Here is a 24914-nt window from a genome sequence, read left to right on the forward strand (position 1 = left end):
ATTGTAAAAAACAGATCGTAAACAACATAAAATTAACTTATGTACAGTACAACACAACTCGCCTTGGCCATCATGTATTTATCATTCCCCCTTCAATCAATCATCTCTACCTCGCTTTCTCAATCAACCCCCTCCTATCCCCCCGTCCATAACTCCCAGTACTACTACTGTTCGCGGACCTAGCAGAGCTCTTCCTCGGTAATGGTGGCGGCGGACCAGGAGGGTTCATGTAATTTTGGAAATACCTCGATTTATTAGGTTTGAATATCGACCTATCACTGACGTTCGACTTGGACCGAGATCTCGTGCGCGATATACCTCGGGACCATGACATGGGGCGTGAGAGGGTTGGGATAGGGTTTCTGCGAGGTTGGCCCAACTCTCCATTAGGCGGTAACTGAGGGAATGGTTTTCCAACATCGGGATTGGGACTTGGGGCAGGGTGGGTCCGGGGTCTGCTGAGAGAGGGCGAAGCAGAGAAAGTCCCGATACCAGCTAATCCACTTCCCCTCTTCTCGCCCCGTGTGGATCCAGGTAGAGTGGCGAGGTCGTAGTCCTGTCGCTGCGTCGAATGCATTGAGGGAACAGATAGGTTAGGTATGGTGATTTCTCCACTACTACCTCCCGACGATTCTTTCCATCGTCCCAGGACTGCTTTTTGAGCGTCGACGGTCTGTTTACGAGCTCGTCGCGAGGAGTAGAGGCAGAATAGGAAGAGGAGGAAAATGAAGGTCAGGAAGATCGCTAGGATGGCTAGGGAGAGGATGGACTCAGCATAGCTGACTGACAGAGAGGTCCGCAGGCGACTGACTCACCTATTACTGTCTGTTGGGTGGTGGTCAACTGCATCTCATCTTTCTTTTGAATTCTGTGCTACCAACTTGAAACTCGAAAGAATTGGCTTAGAGGTTATAAAGTGTCAAAGGTTTGTTGTGTGTTGGTCTCGGTGGGATGATCGAGAGACGAGATTGTATGCGAATGCATTAAGCTGAGGAGTACCAAGCTGGCAAGGGCGTTGAGAACGACATTCCCCTTTTGCCCGATCCCACTGAACCATGTAGGACTACAATCTGATACAACTTTGGGACAACGCTACCTGAATCGCGTCTCAGTGGACATATTACTCCCTTTTTCCCAAGATACCTTTCTTTCTTCTCCGATGAGCCTTCCAAAGGCATGATCAGACATCTCTCCATAATGACCTGGCTTCCTTGAAGGTGAACTTGAGTCCAGATCAACAGAGGTATATATTGCATTTTGCGCTACAAGATAAGATAACATCCCTTCAGATAGTCTGTCCCTTCCTTCCGTTTTCCCAGTTCAATATCTCTTCTTCCCATTCATCCCTTTTTAGTCATTGTCATCTAATCAAACACGTTCCTTTGGGATACAAGCTTTCTCCCTTTGACCCTGCCATCCGATTGTCCCCCTTCTTGTGCTTTAACCTATCCCTGTATACCTTTCTTCAATCTATAATACAATAACATATCTGGTCCACTCCCATAATAAGCCTTGAGCGTCGCCAACGTAATCTTAGGATTAACAACTTCATTCCCACATATCAATTCGATGATCTCCTCGGGAGCAGGTAAATTATCTTCATTGGATGTAGAAGATCTTCGACCGAGGTGATGATGAGAGGCAAAGGAAGGTAGTTTCAGTTTTGAAGGGTTGTATAAGTCTAATTTGTCGACTATGAAGGCTGAGATCTTCTTGGCTCGTAGAGCTCGAGAGGCTGATAGTCTTGCGGATCTAGAGGACCGAACAAGATCAATATTAGCATCTCGATACTGCGTAGATTGGAGGAAGGCCATAATGTCATAACGGAAGTAGGCGAAGAAAACACTCACCCTTCAGGCAAATCCTTCATCCCACTACCAGGTGCAGGCTCCAATATAAAGGTCAATTTAACCGGATCCTTCTGTCTCGTATTGGATGCAAACAGGTAATCCAACAACCACAAAGGCGAGTTCATCTCCAAATCTTCCATATCCCTCTCAGTGGATGATACCTGAGATCGGTACGTCACTACCCACGCTCCAGCATCTTTGGATTCTTCAGATATGAGCAGAGCGGTAGATAGAGGTAATGGTATGTAGGGAGCTTCCAGTGGTCCGGGAGGAGAGAATCGGTGGGAACGGACGGTATCGAGGATGTGCAGTTGTTCTGCTTCTCTGTCTGACACTTTGGGGCCCTGGGATTGTTGATTACATATCATCAGCACACCACTCCTAGACCGACAATCAAAAACGGTATGACTGGGATATAGATGAAGAACTCACATCATCCTCTGGAGTTACGACTTTTTCAACAACGGGACTCATAACACTTTCGGTCTGTTTCTTCCTTCCAAGCCCCTTCATCTTACCCATGAATCCCTTCTTATCACCGGTAGTCGAGGTAGCAGGGGTAGATGGGGTATTCACGGTAGATTCCCTAGAAGGGGAAGGATCATTCTTCCTCTTCGAAGAGAAATAATCCCTTGACGCACTGGTTCGTTCAGTGTTGGGCGATAGGGTGGGGTTGGTAGTCGAAGCTACACTAGGTGATTGCGGGATTTTGAGCGCCTGGAAATTCTGGAAGAAGCTATTCGACTCGGGTGCACTTCTTGATAGATGCTCATCAAATACTTCAGGTAGTACTGCGGGTCTGCTTGCTGGCGAGACTAATCCGGGTATGTTCAATGAAGGTGGTCTAGGATTTGAGAATGATCCTGTCATTGCTCTCTTCCTGTGCGGATGAGGTATATCGGCTGGCCGCTCAATCGATATCTGAGTAATACCAGGTGATTTGGGTACGCTGCTCGGTAGACTTGAATTCACTGTCGAGGGTGTTCGGTTGACTGCTAGGTCCGTTACTTCTCGCTCTTCAGCTTTGATCAAGCCTCGGAACAAATTCGCTAAAGCCCATTTTCCAAGGTTGACTATGCACGAACATTGTTCCGTTCATCAGTGCTGCTGCTCTCCATTGTACGAAAGGATTGCTCGATTCGATGTAATACCTCAACTCACTTCGTATATCCTCTCGACTACCTTCAAATCCTTCAACACCTAGCTCATCCGCATAGACTTCCGCGTCAAACACTCTCCCTTCTTCAAGGTGCACGACCAGACTTCCAATCTTAGTATCGACCTGACACCAAGTGATCACCATCGTTTCACCTTCAACCCTCTCTTTCACCATCTCCAACACCTCTTGAGAATGCTTCCTAACCGCCTTCTCGGCATTTTCACCCCTTTCAAGATGCAATGCCTCTGCTACTTCCGAAGTGCTGAATCTTCCTATACAAATTCCACGGAGAATGTTCCACGCAGCCACTTCACCCTCGGTATCAACCGTCAAGACGTGTTGTCTGTCATTGAGAATCAACGATCGGACTAATCCGCTACGCCCAGCTATGATCTCATCGGGATTGGTTCGTAAGGGTACAGCTTCAGAAGCAACCTCACGATCTTCATACTCCGTCCTTGCGGTTGGCTGATCATGGTCCATCTGGAAGGATATTCTTCTGGGTGACTCGTTCTCCGCTTTCAGGAGGCCATTCAAACCTTGAGGAACTGACGGTTCCCTTTGCATATCCTCCTGACGATGTTGTGAGAAGCCAAATGAGTATGGTGAATCTGGAGCTCCAAGGCATACGAGTGATTGGTACGGTATACCATTGATTCCTGTTTTGTTTCGACCATCTTCAGAAGCGACTGAATTGGCAATTGATGCACCGGACAGACTGCTTGGTCTTTGTTGCGGGACGTTGCCTGTCAGACGATCTCGAACGCTAGAGGGTAAGGCAGAAGCTGGTGATCCTGGGCCGGCTATACCGTTCGTAGATTGTCCGGTTCCTCCGGCAAAAGGTGATCCCAGTGCTGACGGTACAGTGATCGATACTTCTGCAGGGGGACTTCGTTCGGTCGCAACATTGTATGATAACCCATCAAAGTCGTAGTTCAACCTATCAACCCTTCTTCCAACATCCCTCCATCTCTTGATTTCCGCGCTTCCAGTGGCGGTCCAAACGTATTCGTCATCCATGGCGGTGATACATCTGATACCCTCATCGCCAGTCTTCGACTCGTAGGTACCATTCTTCTGGCTTTCGCCCTCCCTTGCAAGGACCACACATTCTGCTTCTGAGATATCCCCACATTGTTCCAGGTCGGTGACACAGAGGTAACCGTCTCGAGAACCGGAGTAGAATCGCTCAAGATTAGGATGAGTGGAATGGAGAGACCATACGGAGGAGTCGTGGTGACTGAAAGTGTGGAGACATCGATGAGCAGCGAGTGACCAGAGTTTGATGGTGGTATCGGAGGATCCAGTGAGCATCTATGGGGATAGATCAGCGAATAGGAGCGATGAGATCAGGCCAAGTTGACACGCACATATCGTCCATCTTCACTGAAGACGATACTTCTCACACAATCAGTATGACCGATAAGTTTCCCAATACTGTGATCACCAGCTCTAGGATCCCATAATCGGACGACTCTCTCTGGTGTTCCGGCAGCCAAGACTTGTCCAGCGTGATCTGATTGATATACCATTATCAGATGATCCTAAGATCTCGTTTCCTAGTTGTTGTACAACTCACCAACACCCAAAGCGTAGACACTACCTCTTTCACCTTCCAATCCTACTCCGCCGAAATCATCCACTTTAGTCAAATCGATATTGAAGACAGGTTCATGTACCTGACTCTTGATATCCCATATACTGAGATGTCTGTCCAATGCACCTGAAAATAGTAATCCGGGATACTTCGCCCATGCCAATGCCCGTACATAGTCTCTGTGACTTCCTACCAATGAAGGTGAGAGTGATGCTGGGTCGTCGGAAGATGCATGTGGATTCCACGCTCTGATCGTACGATCCGATGAGGCTGTTATGACTGTTTGATTGAGGTTACATAGTAACATCGCATTAACCCAGTCGGTATGTGTTTGAGCAGATTGTCTGAATATTGTTGGCGCGGGCTGCAAGATATCACAACATCCCAAAATCAGCACTCATGCTCCTATGCGTTATATACTTCTGAGAGACGACGGGGGAGGGAAAACTCACCTTTGAATTGACTATTTCATCCTTATCAATCTCCCATCTATCCTCATAGGGTATTTCACCTTTTGCTTTTTGGTTTCCAGATACGCCCACCCATCCATCCCCTTCATCCTCACTACTCAACCTATCATTCTCCTCATCCTCAAACTCCTCATCATCGAAGAACTCGGCTCCATCTCCTATTCTCTCCCATTTCACCTTCTGCCCACGTCCAGGTAAAATCTCGTACCTCCCTCCTCGTCTCTTCTTGTGCGGTACATTGAGTTCCCATGATGCTACCAACCCATCCCTTCCCCCTGTATACAATATACCACCTGGGGAATCTGATTCAGACAGTAAAGTGGAAGTATCTAATGCGAGGGATGTGATCCCCAAACAATGTCTGGGATGTGATGGCTTTTCGGTGGAAGGTGTCTGAGCAGATAGGAATGGATTACGAGATCCGAGAGCAGCACCAGGTGTGCTCGCTCCTGAACCGTCCGTCTTGGGTATGAAGAACGGTGAAGGGTGGCCTTGACGTTGTTGACCCAGCGGAGGGAGCGATAAGAGCGGAGGGGGTTGATCGGGCGAGGGGAGGATGTAGGATACCCTCCGTGAGGTTACCATGTTGGCTGGTCGTTTTGAGGGTGGGGATTGGGGGGTTTATGTCTGCTAGATGAGGTGATCTGACGAGCTGATGAGTGGGACTGAGAATATAGTTGTTTGAGTAAGGGATGATGAAATGAGATGGATACCACTGTCAGTGTCAGTGTCAGCGTGACCTATATGTATTTTACCCTGAGATGTCTGCTCATAAGCATGTTCGGCGTGGGGCCGAAGGGACCAAGCTAAGGGGGGGAATCATGGTCCGAACTTCCGGATCATTATTTCTTTACTCTATTCTTAGGCACGCACCTTTCTCATTCCACTGCTGAGATCAGCATGTCATGCTGCTATCATCATACAATATCAGTACCTGCACTGAATGATTTCCTGCTGCACAGGTCGCACCTCGTCCACACGCAGCTGAGGATTATACATCGGGAATGAGCCTGGTCGACCATTCATCTCGGTTCACTCAATATGCTGGTACTGCCCACTGATTGCGCTATGCTTCGGCCTTGTGTCGTAAACCATCCTACCGGTGTTGTAGTCCTTCTTCGAGCAGGTTATGTGATAGTTGACAGTCCCAATAGTGATCCTCGAGAAGGCTCAAAGATGGTTGGTCGAATCAATCCCAGATGAAAGGGAAGTACGAAACCCTTCGGAGCTGGATTCGGCGGTTCATGACGTCGAGTCTTCGATAGTAGCCTCGAAATGCTTCGATCCGACCTGGCATCAGGACCAATCGCCTCTATATACATGAACACCTGCACCTAAATGGTTTCCAATATCTTATCTTCAAGTATATATCCCTGCAGCAAATACAGCAAAAATGAAACTCACTCAACACAATATGTCCCGACCACCTCATCCGAGCCATCTACGCACATCGATCGCGAGTACCCACACAAATGAATCAAAGGGCTCGCCGAAAACTCCCATAATCACCATTTCCCCTTCGTCGGGCGGCAGTGCATCAACATATTTCGATCAAGATCAACATCAACATCAAAAATATGAGTCATATTCTAATCATACGAGTCCGAGCGAACATTCTCAGGGAGGTATCGTGTTTCATACCCCAGTGTATGGGGCTCAAAGCGATCTCACTGCCCCTGTCATTGAGACAGAGGCGAAGACGGAGGAAGTACCATGTTTACCTGGAATTCGCCATGAGTTCTGGGACCTCACGAGAGAGTAAGCTGTCTAAACATACTTCTGGCTTGAGGAGGGCAGGAGAAAGCCGACTGACTGCTCTGCCTGGTAGAGATCTTGAGCGCAGGATATACAAAATAGAACTTGACCTTTGCGAGCAACCGGAAAATCAAATTGAGAACGATCTTGCGAGGCAGATGGATTCTTGTGGATTGACAAGGCATGATAAAACGCTGTAAGTTTGGTCGATGAAGTTACAAAGCAAAATTGGACCTATTTGATCTCGGGATAGTATGGTAGTACTCCTATACTGTAACTTACTCACCACTCATGAGGCGTGTCTCCGGTGGGAATGATATGCTGATATTTGCGACCCCCTGCATAGTCTACAGCTAAACGCAGGAGCTAAGAAAACCTCCCTCCAGTGTGCAGCGGACCACCCAGATCCTGCCAAATGGAGTATCCCAACCGAGTCTGGAGATCCTCAGATAGTTATAGAGCAATTCGACAAGTTCGGTGTCATCTGTGAATCTGTATTTATCGTTGCCTGTCATCATATGACGGAGCGGGATAAATACGTTGATTTTGCCAAGTAAGTCACCTGTCTCACGACTCCCAATCAATACGATATGGTATGTCAGTCATGGCGCTGATTCGACGCAGTAAGCTGGTCACTTCCTGTCATACGAGGGGATCATCCATGGATCGTCAGTTGGGAGTGATAGAAGGGAAGGTACGTGCCTTCGAGCTGAGGGAGCAGGAAAGACGACTTGCTAGTGGTGAGTCTGGACTACCATCTTTGTCGAGATGCAGAATACGACTACTCTGCTTCTGTCCAGATGTCTACCCCTCTCGGCTGACTGCGTGAGACCCTTGGACGCAGGTCAATCACAACAACGCGAACGACAAGACTCCGGTCAAAGTACTACCAGTACCCACCTGGGCGACATGATCCAGGAAGAGCGAGGTAGGAAACGAACCTCCTCGTACTCGAGGTGGATCAACCGATACAGTCAGGACGAGAACACTTCTCCTGGCAGTTCCAGAGACTTTCTGTCAATCGATACAGGGATGGACACCGGATCTCACCACGCTCCTCGTACTTCGTCCAGCTCGAGATATCGTGGGTTTTTGCGGTCTACTCTGGACCATTCTCGATCTCCCTCTTCGTCCATCCGAAGAAGGCTCAGTGGGAGTAGGCACCCCTCAGAGAGGGGGGTGAAGACGACTTCAAAGCTGGTGGAGAGTGCTTTGAACACTACCAAGGAGATCAGTGAGGGGAGGAGTAAGGTGGATCAAGCGGATGTGAGCGATGTGGCGGGTTTAAGAGTTCTGATTAGGGCTTTGAGGGGGCATTGATTTGCTCATGTGCTTCTTCATCTCACTAGAGAAGTACTTGTAGGTAAAGGGAGACTCGGATGTCTTTTGATGAGGAATGGACCTTTGTTGCAGAAAAGGTGTGATATGATTTACAGCATTGGTGATTTACGACCTTATCATGAAACCAAGTGAGGAGTAAAGCTTCATCAAGCCAAGATAAAGTATTGTTGCAATTCTGATTCAAGATCGAGCAGCATTGTACACAGCTTCCCCGCATTATACTTCAACGAGAATGTAGTAGCGACATTACAACGCGACTCGATCACTACTCCTTCGAATAAGAATCCTTAAAAACAATCTTTCTCCGGACTGATACAACAACCCTTCTCAGCCTCAACGAATGGGCAGCGAAGAAGCACAACCTGTGCACCGTATTGCTGATTTCCCACAATGGAGATCTGCCTTTCACGAACGACTAACCAAGGCCTAATCTAGCCTAATAGATCCATAATACACTGTACAGTACTGTATAAAACGATGAACCGTGGCAATATTACGAGTTGTCCATGCTGATAGTTGAGAATCGTTACAGCCTATCCCTAATCACCGGCTCGGAGATACATTCCCAGCATCGCCGGTCAGCCCAACGAAGAATGGAAGTACCGCGGCAGGAATGGGATACCCCTCGACTGATATGATGGCACCTACAAAATCTTATACTTTGTCGTTATGATTCACCACCCACAAGTGATCGAGTGATCGAGGCTAGCGAATAGGCTTCTTTCGGAATCACGGCGACGTACACCTGTTCTTCTAGCTTCTTGCTGGTGTGCTTTTGGCAATTTGGCATCTGGCTTGTGGCTGTAGACGGGTAGAGAAGGTGGGATTCGCACGTCAGAGAAGAAGAGATCGAAGTGCGACGCGTCTTAATTGGGTTTCGATGGCCTTCGGTGATCACGTCTACTCTGTATAACGGGTAGATACTATATTATTTATCCGTAACTCGCAGTAATCTGAACTTCTCCTTATGGGTTTCATACAAGATCGACATGATGCTTAAGATATGTAATCGCTTGCGATATGCGAGTTCACTCTACTTACATGTCGTACGAATGATCTGGGCTACAGTACTGTTCTTTCTACTAGTGTGTTGGATCTAGAATTGAGATTACAGCATGACGATCGATGACATTCCTCCCTCGTTCTCCTCCTTGGGTCCCAATCGAAAGCAAAAGTTAAAAATGCCATGTTCCTGAAAAGATGATCGAGATGATACATTCCATAATTTCCAATTTAGGTAATTTGCTTTCAGTATGATGCGGAAGAAAAGCACAGACCGGGTGAAAAAGGGAATAACATGGAAAAAAGAAGAGACCAGAGTAAGTGAAAACGAGTACTACTCTAACTTGGAATCCTCCCTCTGATTTTCTCCCCGGGAATCTCGGCCATATAGGAGCAAAGAGAGAAAATTAACTCTTACTATACTCTGCAACATCATCATCACCATCTATCATCTATCACATCTCATCGACCTCATCATTGACATTGCATACCTTGTCGATACATCTTCAGTCTTGATATACGACAGCCAGCATCGCGTGGACCAGACGAAAGAGTAGTATAGCAAAGGACAGTAAAGAACTGGGAAGCAAAGGACCAAGGACACCCCACCCGGATATACCGGGAACAGATTGAATCAAATCTCATACATACCTTATTATCACCACCGGTCATTCGGGCACTATACCTATATCACCCATACTCAACTCATCCTCTATCTTGGAACCCAACCACTAGTAGACTATAGCCCCACATGCCTTCTTCAAATTATCCCCCACAGCAACCCATGGGTGCACTGGGCAACAATGGAGTAAGTACTCTTCTGCTCATCTAATCCCGATGGGAGATTCCGCGGGGATTTGTCATCTCTGCCTTTCGAGTCTTTCATGTTGGTCTATTGTCAAGGGATACGTCGCGGCGAGACCTCGAGTCTAGCTTGTGCCAAACAAAGCGGCAGAGTGATCCGCAAAGATGGATCGCCTTTGATCCGGTGTTCTCGGTCTCACCGATAGTTAGAGTGGTGATGCGGTGTATCCGGAGTTGGAATTCGAAGGGGATTGTCATAGCCCATCGTCACCATTCCTCCCCTCATCTATCTACTTGACATACTCAACTGTTCAATCTCTCTCAACTCTGATATGTTACAAAGACAACATCGAAGCCTCATCGCTAGATTGCCCGCTGACAAATCATATTGTACTACAATCACAGTACCCACCCAATCCGAACATCCCTTCGGAGCCATATTCTCGAGAGTTCCAACCTCAACCTATCAACAATCAATCTTACCTCCCTCCTCCATACGTTATACCAGGATATCAACAACCTCAGCCGCAATACAACCCACAACCTCAATACACTCCTCAACCACCTGCTCAATCGGTAGAGCCAAGTAAGAGTTCGGAGAAGAAGCGGAAATCGCCCAAGTCATCTTCAGGTCCAAAAGCCGAAGCGGCGATCCCTATACCTGTCGACGGTGTCATCCCAGCCAAGAGAGGTAGACCAAGAAAGAGTGCCAATATCACTCCTACTGAACAAGTAAAGAAAGATCAACCACAACAACAACCACAGCAAGCACAACAACAACCGGCTATCATGGTTTACCCACCGCCCCCACCTATCCCTGGAGAGAAATATAACCCTTCGCCATTATTCACTAATGGTACTCATGATAATTCGAGATCTGGTAATTCCACACCAAACAATCATGATGGAAGGCAATTACCTTCTATGGGATCGTGGGCACCACCCACGACCAATTCTTCGCCGAATTCTGGACAACCCAGAGGTCAGCAACCTTATATTAGCAGTGTTCCAGCAAATGGATGGTCGTCAACGCCACCACGACCTTTCACCACGAATGAACAGATACAAGGTTGGCCTCAATCATATCACTCGCAATCTGATTCTCAAGTTCCGACCAGACAAGTGAAGAGGGAACGGCAACATGATCAAGATAATGCCAGACCGCTGAGTGATCCGGGAGAAGTGGAAGCTTCTTTAGCTCTAGCAGGATTGAAAAGACGAGATAGTGCGCCATCATCCGCTAAGAAGCCCAAGAAGGAGAAAGAAGATAGTAAAGCGGCGAGCAAGAAAGCTGAAAAGGATGGAAAGAAGAGTTGCGCAGAGTGTAGAAGGCTAAAAGCTAAATGTGATAGAGTTTTCCCTTGCTCAAATTGTAAGTCAGCTGTAATACAACACAGTAATTGGCATACGCTTATTGATCGATACACAGGTCGAAGAAGAGGATGCGCACTTGTGTGTCCTGAAGGCGATCTAAGTTGTATGCAAGGTAAACGACTAGTCCTAGCATCGACTGAACAACTTCATGAACGGATCGCTCAATTGGAATCAGCATTATTCCAATCGCATGGTAAAACTTCAGCAAACCATCATCCATTACTTGCACCTGAATACTTGGATGGCGGATTCGCTTCCTTACCTCCACCACCGCCTTTACTGCAGAATGATTCGCTCGATCAATCACCTCAATCTGGGTCACATTCTCACTCCCACTCTCACTCGAATGGCGATGCGATCAACAGATCACCCAAGGGACCATCCTCAGCTTCGAGTCTCATCCTGGCTACCCCGCAAATGTCCGCCGAGAGATCGAGCTCCCAAGGTCGTATGGCCGTTGAAAGCTTGTTGACGGAAGATGCCGCTGCACCGGAAGGTAAGAGGGAAGATGAATGGGCTGGTGAAAATGCTGCTCCCGCTATGATTGTAAGTCCTGTATCCCTTATCCTTATATCCAGTCCCTTATCCTTATATCCAGTGCGAGCAGCTAATGAATGGTATGAACCGCGCAGATCGGTACGGTCGGTAATCAGCCGAACGAAGATCTTGATGATCGTCATCAAGTATTTGAAAGACTCAAGAAGATTCTGAGGGTGTTACCTCCCAGGGAAGAGTTACAGCGAAGAGCGAATAATTTCTGGAAGACCTCTGTCTGGTAGTAAGTGGTGATCCCTTATGCTATTTGGGCATCGCTGATATCGATACAGCCAAACGGTGCTGCACAAAGAGGAGTTTGATTCTATCTATGAACCAGCTGTTTATGGTGAGTCGAGTCCATGGACCTCGACTTGGGGAAGGATTTTGGGCTGACCAAGCGTTTAGCTCCTACACCTTCAAACCCTCTTTCACCCCATAAGTTGGCGGTAGTCTTGATAGTCTTGACGCTGGATACTTACCTTGACATGTCTACTGATGAGTAAGTGTCTCATGACTTTGTGTTACAGTCATGTCAGATCTAAGACTGATGGACTTCACGTTCTCGTTTGATCAGGGAAAATCTTGTTGTTGCTGAGTACTGGGACGCAACTCAGAGATGTTTTGACACTCGATTTGGATGGGCTTCAAGTGTTGCTGGTGTTCAGGCTTTGGTAAGCTCTCGCTCATCCGTACATCGCAAGGATGATCCCTTACAGAGTGTATGTAGGCACTCGCTACTCTCTTTGTTGGCTTTGGATGGCGAGGGGCAAGAGCTTCCAATTTCTATTGGTTGAGACAGATGACTTCTGCTTCTATGCAGGTGAGTCACCTCTTCGTTGATGCATCTCGATGACGCTAGCTCATGTTATATCACTTCCCAGCTCGGATTACACAAAGACCCTCATCCATCTCTACCCGAGGAAGAGAGAGAATTCCGACGTCGGGTGTTCCACGAGGTGAGTGTAATGCGAATAATTGTTCCTGTACATAGATCAGAACTGATTTTCGAAACATACAGATTTTCGTTCTTGACTGTTTGATCTGTCTCAACCACGGTCAGAGAACAGCGATCCCAATGGAATACGTCGAAGCTGCTTATCCCAAGAACACATCAACCTTGTCATTGAAGAAATACGAGTTCATGAAACTGGTTAAAACTCAAGTTATCGATATTGGATGTTTACCCGATTCCGCTCCTGCTAGCTGGGAGAAGGTCGAGGACGTCAAGAACAAGTTGATGCAGTTCGAGTAAGTGCGACTTGCTCAACTGCTCTTTGACAGAATTTCGCTGATCTTCCACGATTATAATTTGCTCAGTGTCACTGCTATTCCCTGGTTACATTGTCCTTTGTTAAGAGGAGGACCTCTGCCGCCTCCCGTGGGAGGGTTCACCGGTGATGATGCTATGGCTTTACAGTCTACTACTACGTCTAGTAAGTGAGATTCCCCAATTTTTGTAATTTTTGGATGTGGATGATGTATGTTGATGGTGTCTTCCGGAACAGTGTGTCATTATAAAGCGATGCGTGAGTCTGCTATTCGTATACGGGCGATTCATGTCGATGCTGATATCTCCCTTTAGTCTACCTCTTCCGACCCGCTCTAAGGCGTCTGGTCGCTCGACTTCGATCACAGCCTCGCGAATCAGTCGTGTTCAGCGATGCTGATAGAGAAACCGTTTCGATGACCTATCGAGCATGTCACGCCATCACTCTCACATCGTATTATATGGCACGCAAGCATCCTAGGTTAATGGCTAGATGCTGGATGGTGTGGGTTCAGACCTTCTCTGCGGCCGTTTCGATGGCGGCTCTGGCTATCTGGTGCGGACCTCACTTGGAGAGTACCTTCATTGGGTCAGCTTATCAAGAGTTGAGCGAGGCATGTGATATGATTGGTGAGAATGGAAGTAAGAGGAGTTTAGGTGTTTTGGTGGGTCTTCTTGAACATTGTTATCTAACACAATGGACTGACCGACATATTGCCGTGTAGTCATTATTACCCATCCTTAAAGCATTAGTAGCCAATCGATACCCTCAAGTCATCGGTAAACAGTCCACCGAGACGTCCATCTCGCAAGAAGGAGAAGACATGTTATTTGCCTTGTTGGGAGGTCAAGTTGACGGGAGAGACACCTCAATCCCACAGACCAATACTCCTCTATCCGTCCCTCAAATTGCTGCCAACCCCAGCCAACCGCAGACAATCGACCAAACTCCAGCTAAACCTCAATACCTGGGCCAAGACTCAGAAACCAACAACAACATCCCCTTCCAAGCGCCAATGATCAACCCCAACGCCGCTCCAGAAGCGTACGCCGTCGGACCCTACGCTCAACCAAATTCGACGGGCTGGCTTCTACCATCCAACCCCACTACAGGCGAGGGCGACGTAGTCTTACCTTTAGTCCAATCTGCTCCCACTGCTCTCCCGCTCTCGAACAGCTCCAGCGCTAATGCTAATGGCGGGATTGAGAACCCCACGGAACTATGGGCAAGATTACAGACTTTCTATGAGCCCACGCCGATATTTTGGAATGGGATGACGTTTGGGGGGATGGCGATGGACGGGTTGACCATGGGGAATATGAATATGGGTATGGGTGTGCAGGGGACAGCTGTGCCGGGTGGAATCGGGGCTGGGGGAGGGTTCGTGGATTATAGTGGACCGATGTATTAGTTGAGTGTTAGGGGGAATGGATTTCATGTATTTGTATCTTACTATTCATATGTTTTAGCTTAGAGAAAGGATGTCTTTGTTCATGCGCATGGAACTGTATCGTCTATGTCATGCAGATGTGTTTCTGTGTTTGAGTGATATCGTATTGCCCACAGATCTGTTATGCTACACATGTAATTGAGATACATACAGGGGGGAAAGCTACAACTTGACTATCGACGTAGCACTGTACACGGAGTGGTAGTGATACAAGCAAAATATCAACCAAAAGCTTCATTCCGTACTTTATCCATTATCTTATCCAATATCTCTTGATCTCCTTTTTCCAACAACGAAGCACCATCTTCTCGAGTTGGGGACTGATCGTGAGACTCGTGTTGTATCGTCCTACATTCCAGCAAAACAACCAACCTCTCCATCAAAACCATCATGGCAGGTAATACCTTCTCAGGTAAACTCATCTTCTGCTCCGCCTGCCCCACAACCAAAGAACGTTTCGACTCATTCGAACTAGTGTCTTCCATTTGGTCCGAATCCAAATCTTCGTCCTGGTCGTCGTGCCGTATCCGCCCAATAGGCATTGAAAGTGGTAACCAAACCATGTCTCCATTTCGACTGATATGATGTAAAGTCTCACTGATCAAATCCCATTCAGACAACTTCAATCCCATCCTCGTCCTATTACTTCTGAGCGACTGTAAATCTTTCCGTCTAGTCGAGTGGTTGATCCCGAGCTTGATTTGATCGATTAGAGGAAGTCGTATGATCATTTTCATCATTTCTGAAGAAACGATATCTATGGTCTTTCGATCGGGTGATATACCGTATCGAGTCATTTGACGTAACACATATAAACTTAATGGTAGATCCGATGTTAATGTTGATTTGAGGATTGTGTTGATCAATGGAGAGGTGAGAAGGTTCGATTGGGGATATCGTTTAGCCTGGTTGAATACTCTTTTAATCGACTTCTTGAGTGGCGGTAATGACTGAATTGTGGACGACGACGGACCAAGGTAAAGTTGGAATAGGGCTATCCACGAATCCGGATTTGGTAGATGATCTTCTACCTCCTTCGATTCAATCAGATCCCATATCCTCCTTGAGGCGGTATAATCCCCAGCCATACGCTCAGCTTTCATCCAGCTGTTCAGAAAACCTAGACTTGGCTTCGTACCTTCTCCTATCAGATCTATTAGATCTTTTGCCAGGTTCCTGGGGAAGGTCGATTGAGCTTTTGGGATATCGTTGGACATTCGCCATGTGTTGAGTACCGTGGAGTAGACTTTACATATTGCCAATTGATCTTTCTCGTCCAGCGTTACAGGTTTGGTGGAAGATGAAGGTATAGAGTCGAGTTTGGTCTGAACGGTTCCTCTAAATTCCTTGAGCAGTTGTAATGATCCTTTGAAGTTGGATTGATAATAATGCGATGTGAATAGTAGATCCCATATCTCCAAAGGCCAATCTTGCTTCTCCATCTTCGTTGCATCGTTGGTAGATAGGGATAGACAGTCATTAATCATATTTTCTACTAAACCAATCTCAGGGTTTATATCTCTTATAACCGCTCTCAGCAATACATCTAACAAGGGGATATCCAGCTGGTCAGGTAAGAGCGGTAAGATCTTGTTGATTATCGATACCCTAGCGGTGATGTCTTCCGAAGATAAGCTGGATTTGAGAATGGATGTAAGAGTGGGTATGGATATTGGTATTTTCTCTTCTAGGGAACGATCTAGTAGAGATGATATTGCGTATAAACCTTTTGGATGATCCAGGAATGATGAGATGAGCTTCGAGTATGATACTTGGCGATCTTGTCGAGATTGAGAGGAGGATGGGTTGAACGATTGCGAGGCGAGGTGATGGTGTGCTGTTTCGATGTGCGAGGTGAGGGAGGTACGGTAAATGTACGAAGGGGATAGAGATGTTGGCTGAGCGACATGGGTGGATAGTAGGCCATAACCTCGACTTTTGGCTTTCGTGGGAGACGGGAGCTGTTTCTTTGATTTTAGGGCGTCGTTGGAGGGTTGTTCAGATGTGTATTGGCTATGCCGCTGTTGTTGGCGGATGGTCGAGAGTGTGAGGACAGGTTGGAAGTCTGGTCGAAGGTGGGATTCGATCTGCGATATCACGCTGGGCGGGAGTCGCACCCTCATCTCGCGAGCTCCTCCTTACTCTTGTAGGTGTTGATGTCGAGCGACTGAAGATTCTGGTGTTCCAATGAAGCAGATATAAGATACGAGGATGAGGGTGGAAAGCTAAACAGAGAAGATGAGAAGAAAGAATGTAAACTCGAAAAGAGCAACTCATTCGAGTGAGTCACGTGACTTGTCATCACAACACAACTACTACGATGATGAAAGATGAAAACAAAAAATAAATTTCAACAATCCAACACCCCTCTCTGTCCAGTATATACGCTTTATACACCCATCTCTGCATACATCTTGAGTCCTCATAAACCCACTGGACGAGTACAAAAGTCATCGAAATGGAAGGGATCAATCTGGGACTCAACGCCGCTCCTCCCCCTCCTGAATCATCGCTTTCGCCAGAACCTGCCCCCAAGAAGAAACGATCACGAGAAGAGAAGGAGGCCAGGCGAGAAGCCAAGAAGCTAAAGAAGGACAAGCAGGCGAAAGGCCATGAAGTTGCAGTACCAGTGCAGGGGAACGACGGGGTCTTCAATGACAGCCCAATAGTAGATGATACGGCGAAGGAAGGGGAGAAAGTGAAGAAGCCGAAGGAGAGTAAAGAGGAGAAAGCTAAACGAAAGGCCGAAAAATTTGAGCGGAAAGCTAGGAAATCCGAGGCATCTCAAGCTATCGTCAATGGAGAATCTTTGAAGAAGAAACAAGTATCATCCAAGATGGCTGTACCTCCCGTTGAACCCCCCACGCAAGTCAAGAAACAACCTGGGAGATCTCAGACGACTCCTCTGAAAACGCTCTCTCAAGCTGGCCCTTCCACCCCATCCCCTAGTAAACGATCTTTCCTGACTGCTAAACCGGTTAGACAACCCTCTTCCACTCCATCTTCCTCTAGACCTAGGACACCGAAGCGAAAATCTGATGATAAGATAGATGATGTAACCTTGAAAGCTAGATTGACAGATCAGAAGGCCGTGGAGGAATGGTTGTCTAGTAATTGGGTATCGGATATTGAACTCAGGAGGCTGGAGAGGATAGGAGGTGGGTTTATATGTTCCGTTCTAGTATCTCTGAAGTTGGATTTGCTATGCAGGTTTCTCAGATGGGATTGTACTGATACATCGTTGGATTTGCAGTCTTACAGTACAAGAAAGGTAAACTCACAGAGGACGAGAAAATATCACTCAGGAAAACGCTGGACACGTATAAAAAGGTCAGCTGGGACCAGCTCATACTTTACGTGCAATAAGCTGATCTTGAATGTGATCGTAGGTGCACAAGCTGGACGAGAACCAGCTCATCGACACTATTATGGCTACCACTACCACTTTCCCGACGGGTAGAGATGGCTGGCAGACATTCTGGCTTGATTTGGGTCAGTTGGCTTCCCGGAGACCGGACAAAATTCGAGTCTCAGCTGATATCTGTGATTTTACAGCTGCCGCATGTCCCGGTCGACCAGGTAGATATGTGCTCAAGATGGTACAAAGAATGTATAATCCCTGGGGTCATAAAGGTCATTTCACGCCAGAGGAGGATGCTATGTTGATACAGTGAGTCGAGTTATAGATTCTGAGATATATCTTCTGATCATCCAAAATACTGATAGCTGATGATATCGTCCCCCTTGTAGAGCGTACGACCTACATCCAAATCAATGGGGTAAAATCGCCGAGCTAGTGGAAAGGACGTACCACGATTGTCGAGATAGGTACACCAAGGAATTACAACATCGACATACCCGTAAAACGGGAGAATGGACCGAAGAGGAAGAGAAGAAGTTAGTACAATGTATTAAGAAGATGAACAGGTCTTTGGGAAGGGACGAGATGGAATCTGATGGGATACCTTGGGAATTGGTGGTCAAAGAGATGGGAGGTACGAGGACTGTAGTGCAGTGTAGGAAGAAATGGACGGACGAGATTTATCCGAAGGTATCTTTCGGATGGGAGAAAGGACATGAGAGGGAGAATGACTACAAGTTGATCAGCAGGTGAGTCTATTCTTCTCTTCATATTGCTGAGTCCACCCCAGGGGACGACAGGGATGTAGCTGGTTGTAATGAACTGCGACAGTGCATGTGGATCTGACTTTCATTTGCACATAGACTCGAAGCGCTCAATTACCCCTCTGAAAAACATATAAATTGGAAAGAAGTGCAGGATGATAGTTTGAAACATCTCACGACGCACCAAGTCAGACAGATGTATTATAGGTTGAAAGAGAAGATAGAAGGAGCTCAAAATCTGAAATTCGCAGGTGAGCATAATTCTGTCCATGCAATATACCTTGTCAAAGTATCTGACTCGGACTCATATACATTGATCGGAATCGCAGATCTGATGATACAACTGCGCAAAACTGCCGAGTCTCTTGGACAGATCAGTCATCCGAAGAAGCCTAGTAAACCCGAGATTGACAGCTCCGATGAGGAGGATGAGATCGACGGAGATGAGAAAGTGACGACCAAGCGCGAGGCTATCAGTGGGGACGAGGGAGAGGAAGAGCAGGAATAGGAGTGATTGCGAATCTTGCGGTATCATCTGGATATCTTGCAACTCGGCTTGATATATCTTGTTGTATATAATGCATGTAAAACACACCTCATATCATATCAGATTCCCATATGTCTGTGGTACTCACTTTTTCTTCTTACCAGAGCCTCCTCCCGACTTCTTCTTCTGCACCTTGCACACTTTTTTCCCACTTGATGCAGACTCCGTCCTCTCCCCCTCGGTGGAAACGATCCCCCATCTCTCATCTTTCGAAGCTTCCTCCAACAACGCCCTCGTCCCATCCAACAAAAGCTCCTTCATGATCTCTGGGTATTCCTCAAGATCCCTTATCGTCAGCGTGCCAAGATCGTTCCGATAAGTGTGACAAATATGACTAGCCACGAGCGATAACAATTTAAGAGGCTTTTCTCTAAAATACCTTCTGTCCGTCTGTCGACTGACACAAGATTCTCCGGTCGTCTCATTCTCAACGATCTTGGTAAATACGTTTTTATATCCTTTCGATGCATTATCGGTGATTGCCTGAGAGTGGGCGCTGAGCCATACCAGCATTCCATCAGCCTTGAAAGACTTTTGAACCGATTCCTCGTCGTTCCTCGTATTACTAACCCCACCGAGGGAACCGAACGTAGACAGACGTGGGTACTTGAGGATTACTGAGTGGCCTGACATACTCTCACATACTACCATATTCAACGATTCTTCAGTCCTGGGTAAGGGTTTGGGCATCTTGTAAGTCGTATATTCTCCTTTGGCGTTCTGACCGGATTGGTACCACCTCGCACAAGGGAATGAACCTTGTATGTTCAATTCCTGAAAGATCTTCCTGGCGAATGAAGGCCAGTCGTAGGACTGCGTTGATGACATCGGAATCGACTCTACGTTGATGTGGGGACTGCTGTTGAAAGATAAGATAGCTGGGTTGATCGTGGTGTCACTTCCGGGGGGTGTTTGAATGATTGCGGGCGAGTCCAGGGTTAGGGGTGTGGTATGGGATGTAGGTAGGGGATAGGTGAACATCCATGGCGGACCTTGGAGGTCTTGCTCATTCCAGCTTGACGACGAGGGTTCAATATAGCTCTGAACATCTTCGCCGCTTTTACTGTCCGGAACGGGAAAGTTATCATCCCGGACTGGGAATCCGCATTGGTCAGTGTTATTGTTGAGCGCCATAACATTGATCGGATCGACGTCTGGCAAATCCGTGTTCGAATGCCAAAGGTCAAGAGCAAATGAATAAGCTGCCAAACATCTCAGCAAACTTACTTTGACTCATTGCCAAGCATGAACGAAAGACGACAGCTCAGCTTGGTTGATCCGGCGTAGCGCATGGAACCCGTCTCCAAGCCTTCCTAAAGATCTGAAAACGATCATCATCAAAGGATCGATAATGCACTGTACACCGACATCATCGGAGTGCGTCACATCATGGTCAAACCCATTATCGTAGGTGAGTGTCGAAGCTGGCAAGTACTGTATACAGTAAGAGAGGTTGGTCCGACTGATGGCGTGGTTTTCAGCACACAATGAATTGGGCAAGTTATATAGAACGAGCAGCTCTACTTGAAGTCTTGTCCCTGTTATCTGATCTCGACTTTACCAGGTTCCTCTTCCAAACGATCCGCTACGTCCATGCGAAGGCGATATGATGGGGAACAACCCATCTCGTACCCTACAGTATCGTCCTCTTAACGGCTAGAAATCGAAACCGCTGATGACTCGATACAACGACTCATCTCCCATAACCCCTGTCCTTTCACAAGGACCGAAACACAGTTTGACCTTTCATTTTCCGATCTCGATCACAACAAACCTCCTATCACCTCCTTTGTACTTTCAGTCGATTGGATCGTCGTCATTCCGTTTACAGTTTACCGGTCGATCGCAAGCCTCGCTGCTTTGTACCCTCTTCCGAGCTTTGGATCAACTTAACTTTGTCATCAGGAGAAGGTATATAAGGCCTTGGGATTTTTCTGATCACTCATATACATCCACAATACAGCAAGCCATCAGCGACAAACCAAGCAGTATAAAAATCAACTTGACTAGCGATAAACGAGTAACATCAGAACAACGATACAATGTCTTCTCCAACTCCAATTCAAGAAGTCTCTTCCAGTAAGCAATACTCATGTCCATGTCCCCCTGTCCCAATCGATCGAGCTGATCCGCGAAGGGAATACAGGTGCCGACGAAGAAGGACTCAAAATCACTTTCCGCTCGGCGAAACAGCTTGAGCTAGAACGGGGGTAAGTTCAGACCAACTTCATCTTCATTTCATTTGGTATCTTAAAACATCCTTGTCAGTGTGATGATCAGAGCTCACCCTCGTCATGGATCATTGATATTGCAGGAGTGAGAAGAAGTCGACACCCAATTCTCTAGGAAGTAACACCAGCGCATGCGCTTTGCATCCCAAGGACCCCTTACCCGCTTTCATCGATGCTCTACCCAGCCCACCCACCGAGCGTTTGGCGGTTCCAGCCACAGAAGTGGAGTCAGCCAGTGCTGGAAGGATCACCGGGAAGGTGAAGAAGGATTAGGTTTAACATATAAGAAGGCGTTGTGGTCAGGATAAACCCAATGCAATGCATTGTTGACATATGCATACTGTACATCCGTGACTCACGTATATGTATACCATAAGATCACTCAGTCATACCTCCCGCCACAGCCTCGTCCCAAGCCTCTTTGAACTCCTGCATATTCCTCCCCTGACTCAGCTCTATCATCTCCAGCGGCATCATATTGCTCTGATACGTCGGAGCGTTCCTAGAGGTCGAGGGGTGTGCTTGGGAATCTATAATTCGGAATATCGGTAGTCTGTCTCTTTGTGTCTCAAGAGCATCAGATGATGAAGATAAGGGCTGAAGAGATGAGTTGAGGATCGAGAGTAGTTCTTCGTAAGTGAACAATAAGGGGTCGACGGAGGGTCGGTAGGGCTGGAAATCTATTATCTGGGCGGAATCGAGGTTAGGGGAGAGGTATAGATCGAATATGTCTGTGTTTCATAAAGTATTTAGTTTGATGAGACTTGAATCGACCGGTTGAGACAATGACCTCGACATGGGACTTACAATCGTGTCCACCACCATAATTCTCCCTGATCTCGTCCTCCCAAAACGCCCTAACCGTATCACATATCTTCGTCCTAGGATCCTCCAATTGCAGATGGTCGTAAAATACACTATCCCGTTGTGTGATACCTACAACAATCTCCCTGTCAGCTGAGTCAGAATAGATCTATTGTTTGTTAACTGACCTATCAAAGTATTATTCCGCACAAAACACCTAATTTCCCTCGAAGGATTCACATCCAGAAACCTCTTCAACACCAATTCCAACTTAGGTCTGCTACCACCCTGCGCTTCTTCATCGCATCCAGCATACGCTCTTTGCGGATCCAGATCATGAGATATGAAGTCGCTAGATTTGAGGAGTAGGTACACGTCTGAGGGAGAAGTGCAGTGGAGTGGTCCGGAAGCTGTTTGGGGGAGGATGAACGCTGCGTCCTAAAACAGTCGACAATGCAATAAACTCAATTTGACAATTCGTTAAGTATACTGCATAAATGGAGAAGAGCTACACACCTTCGGAGCAGTCCAGTTGAGTTTTGGAAACACCGCTCCATCGTACTTCTCTATCACTTCTCTAATAGCTGCGTTCAATTTGGGTAGATGATATTCCGGTGCGTCGGATGATGAGCTGGACGAAGAGGCGTTGGAAGTTGATCTCTGACGAGTTGATGAAGAGGTCTCAGAGACATATCGACTGTACAGAAAGACACCATTCAGCTCTTGAACCGGCTGTACTACCAGACGCTGAAGTAGGAGACAGACTCACCCTTCACTGCCCTCAGGGAGGAATATCGAATCAGCTTCCAACCACTATGATCGCAGCGTCAGCTCTGTTAATCCTATCCAAGGTATCGAGGACTCAGGAGAATCAGCATATCTTACATGAAGAAACTCTTCCTCCTCCCCTAGACCCGCCAGATCAATGACGGTACTATCAAAAGTGATATCCTCAAAGGTATCGTACCATGCCGAGGTCCTTGCGGAGTCTATCTGTGCGCGAGTGAGGGTAGGAAATAACTCTGCTTCCTCAGATGAGGTGGGTATGGGTATGGGCATGACGACGGTCTTGGATTGCGAGGTTGCGAGGATTTTGATGGATCACAGAGAAGGAAAGAATGAAACGAAGAAGACGACGAAGAATTGAACATTTGTTTTTGTTTTCGGTCGAGTCAATGTGGAGGGAGTTGGGTGGCAAAAGATGGTGCACGGACCTCATCTGCTCGTTGTGGCATCTGAGCAGAAACAGTCAAAGCTGGAGATGACATCTCTCATGGCAGGCAGTGCATACATGCTACAGTCAGCTTGGCGGGATGATTTGGTAGGGCACATAAAACCGATGATGAGTGAAAATCTGATTCTCCTCGCTACCAATGAGAAGCAGACCAAGTGAGTTATTGAGAAGTTGGCGCTCGACTGGATTTGGCAGATTATGGGACTTCACGCAAGACCATTGCAGTACGGTGTGGTGATGCTTAGTATCGTAGGCATGGCCTGCTATCTCGCAGGGGAGAGGGAGTCACTTACCTCTGAAAGTGTCAATGCCAATTGGGGAGTTAGTAGAACAGCGTTCATGCTCAGTCAGAATCCCAATTGTGTTTCGTCACCCTTGCGGAATAAAGCCTAAGCCGAACAAAGTGTCTCAATTTCGACTGAATCATCTGAACCTTGTAGTACTACATGACTATCGCCTTATCTGAACACCATCCCTTCTAGACTACCCTCTTCGCTCCTGTATTACTGAACGGCAGCCCTGCTAAGGGAACTTGCCGTTCTGAGTCTATAATACATTCCCATCTGGTTAGGTCATTTCCATCCTTGGGTCTCTTCCAGAGTGAAACCACAGAACATTATGCATACCGAAGAGTTAATGCTGAAACATCACAAAAGCAGAAAGGAACATGCGAATCTGGGAAAGGGGGATATAAAGATGACAAAGGTATAAACCCTCTGAACAGAAAGGAACAACCCAGACTTCGACCTTCTCCGATTTGTAATTCGACTTCTTCTGAAGCGACTCTACAGCATATAGCTGTATCGTATAAAACATTCATCAGCAGATAATACCAATCAGCAGTACCGTCGCCTTCTCTCGACTATCACTCAGATTCCATATTACACTTCACCCAGTTGCACCGCCCTTGAATTACCAAACCAACGATGTTGCTCGACGCCTACCTTCCCTTTATCCTACTGTTCATACCCCTAATATCAGCTCAACCCACACCTACAAGACCACCCACCCAACCCCTCACGAGCATCATGCAATCCACCACTTCCCCAATCATCCATCCTACCGAGCACATCAACTCACCTTCAGATGTTCGCTTCCAAACGCATCAAACGGGGAATATCAATCGTGTGGAGACAGGAGCAGGGATCGACGATCACCTGTGGATGAGCGGGGTGCTACATACTGTCGAAAAGGCGGTACAGAAGCAGGATGAAGACTCCCTCTTAAAGCCGGAGACCAGTCTTCCCGCTGGTGATAAGTTGGAAGAAGGGAAGAAGGTTTTTGAGGGAGGTAGAACGGTCGTCATGGATAGCTCGAGAAGTAGAAGAAGGAGAAGGAGGAGAGTGCATCCGTGATTTGGAGTGAT

At 47.1% G+C, this 24914-nt stretch overlaps 10 protein-coding genes across 10 annotated transcripts; 5 read left to right on the top strand and 5 right to left on the bottom strand.

Moving 5' to 3' along the window:
* Positions 1-106: 106 nt before the first annotated feature.
* On the bottom strand, positions 107-849 carry I302_107100 (uncharacterized protein; the record flags this gene model as incomplete). The annotated part of the gene is made up of 2 exons (XM_019192249.1): positions 107-753; positions 816-849. The coding sequence occupies 2 exons, from the start codon at positions 847-849 to the stop codon at positions 107-109; spliced, it is 681 nt and encodes a 226-aa protein (XP_019045246.1).
* A 596-nt stretch (positions 850-1445) lies between these two features.
* On the bottom strand, positions 1446-5661 carry I302_107101 (uncharacterized protein; the record flags this gene model as incomplete). The annotated part of the gene is made up of 7 exons (XM_019192248.1): positions 1446-1752; positions 1851-2194; positions 2283-2923; positions 3012-4323; positions 4380-4525; positions 4589-4970; positions 5059-5661. 7 exons carry the CDS (start codon positions 5659-5661, stop codon positions 1446-1448), a joined length of 3735 nt encoding a protein of 1244 aa, XP_019045245.1.
* Positions 5662-6490: 829 nt separating this feature from the next.
* On the top strand, positions 6491-8151 carry I302_107102 (uncharacterized protein; the record flags this gene model as incomplete). Its single annotated transcript, XM_019192247.1, has 5 exons — positions 6491-6834; positions 6905-7027; positions 7178-7384; positions 7456-7571; positions 7676-8151. The coding sequence occupies 5 exons, from the start codon at positions 6491-6493 to the stop codon at positions 8149-8151; spliced, it is 1266 nt and encodes a 421-aa protein (XP_019045244.1).
* A 1774-nt stretch (positions 8152-9925) lies between these two features.
* I302_107103 (uncharacterized protein) lies at positions 9926-14568 on the top strand (the record flags this gene model as incomplete). Its single annotated transcript, XM_019192246.1, has 14 exons — positions 9926-9982; positions 10384-11350; positions 11408-11898; positions 11985-12130; positions 12180-12235; positions 12295-12388; positions 12464-12560; positions 12617-12709; positions 12771-12845; positions 12908-13137; positions 13207-13322; positions 13395-13415; positions 13472-13821; positions 13882-14568. The coding sequence occupies 14 exons, from the start codon at positions 9926-9928 to the stop codon at positions 14566-14568; spliced, it is 3480 nt and encodes a 1159-aa protein (XP_019045243.1).
* A 260-nt stretch (positions 14569-14828) lies between these two features.
* I302_107104 (uncharacterized protein) lies at positions 14829-16730 on the bottom strand (the record flags this gene model as incomplete). The annotated part of the gene is made up of 1 exon (XM_019192245.1): positions 14829-16730. One exon carries the CDS (start codon positions 16728-16730, stop codon positions 14829-14831), a length of 1902 nt encoding a protein of 633 aa, XP_019045242.1.
* A 335-nt stretch (positions 16731-17065) lies between these two features.
* On the top strand, positions 17066-19240 carry I302_107105 (uncharacterized protein; the record flags this gene model as incomplete). The annotated part of the gene is made up of 7 exons (XM_019192244.1): positions 17066-17765; positions 17861-17937; positions 17997-18099; positions 18163-18277; positions 18358-18717; positions 18832-18983; positions 19062-19240. The coding sequence occupies 7 exons, from the start codon at positions 17066-17068 to the stop codon at positions 19238-19240; spliced, it is 1686 nt and encodes a 561-aa protein (XP_019045241.1).
* Positions 19241-19363: 123 nt separating this feature from the next.
* On the bottom strand, positions 19364-20413 carry I302_107106 (uncharacterized protein; the record flags this gene model as incomplete). The annotated part of the gene is made up of 1 exon (XM_019192243.1): positions 19364-20413. One exon carries the CDS (start codon positions 20411-20413, stop codon positions 19364-19366), a length of 1050 nt encoding a protein of 349 aa, XP_019045240.1.
* Positions 20414-21321: 908 nt separating this feature from the next.
* I302_107107 (uncharacterized protein) lies at positions 21322-21783 on the top strand (the record flags this gene model as incomplete). The annotated part of the gene is made up of 3 exons (XM_019192242.1): positions 21322-21358; positions 21426-21489; positions 21594-21783. 3 exons carry the CDS (start codon positions 21322-21324, stop codon positions 21781-21783), a joined length of 291 nt encoding a protein of 96 aa, XP_019045239.1.
* Positions 21784-21888: 105 nt separating this feature from the next.
* On the bottom strand, positions 21889-23373 carry I302_107108 (uncharacterized protein; the record flags this gene model as incomplete). The annotated part of the gene is made up of 6 exons (XM_019192241.1): positions 21889-22241; positions 22318-22446; positions 22503-22752; positions 22831-23011; positions 23084-23127; positions 23200-23373. 6 exons carry the CDS (start codon positions 23371-23373, stop codon positions 21889-21891), a joined length of 1131 nt encoding a protein of 376 aa, XP_019045238.1.
* A 1101-nt stretch (positions 23374-24474) lies between these two features.
* On the top strand, positions 24475-24903 carry I302_107109 (uncharacterized protein; the record flags this gene model as incomplete). Its single annotated transcript, XM_019192240.1, has 1 exon — positions 24475-24903. The coding sequence occupies one exon, from the start codon at positions 24475-24477 to the stop codon at positions 24901-24903; it is 429 nt and encodes a 142-aa protein (XP_019045237.1).
* Between the last annotated feature and the right edge of the window lie 11 nt (positions 24904-24914).

Source organism: Kwoniella bestiolae, chromosome 5, assembly GCF_000512585.2.
Source record: "Kwoniella bestiolae CBS 10118 chromosome 5, complete sequence".
NCBI classification, from domain to species: domain Eukaryota; kingdom Fungi; phylum Basidiomycota; class Tremellomycetes; order Tremellales; family Cryptococcaceae; genus Kwoniella; species Kwoniella bestiolae.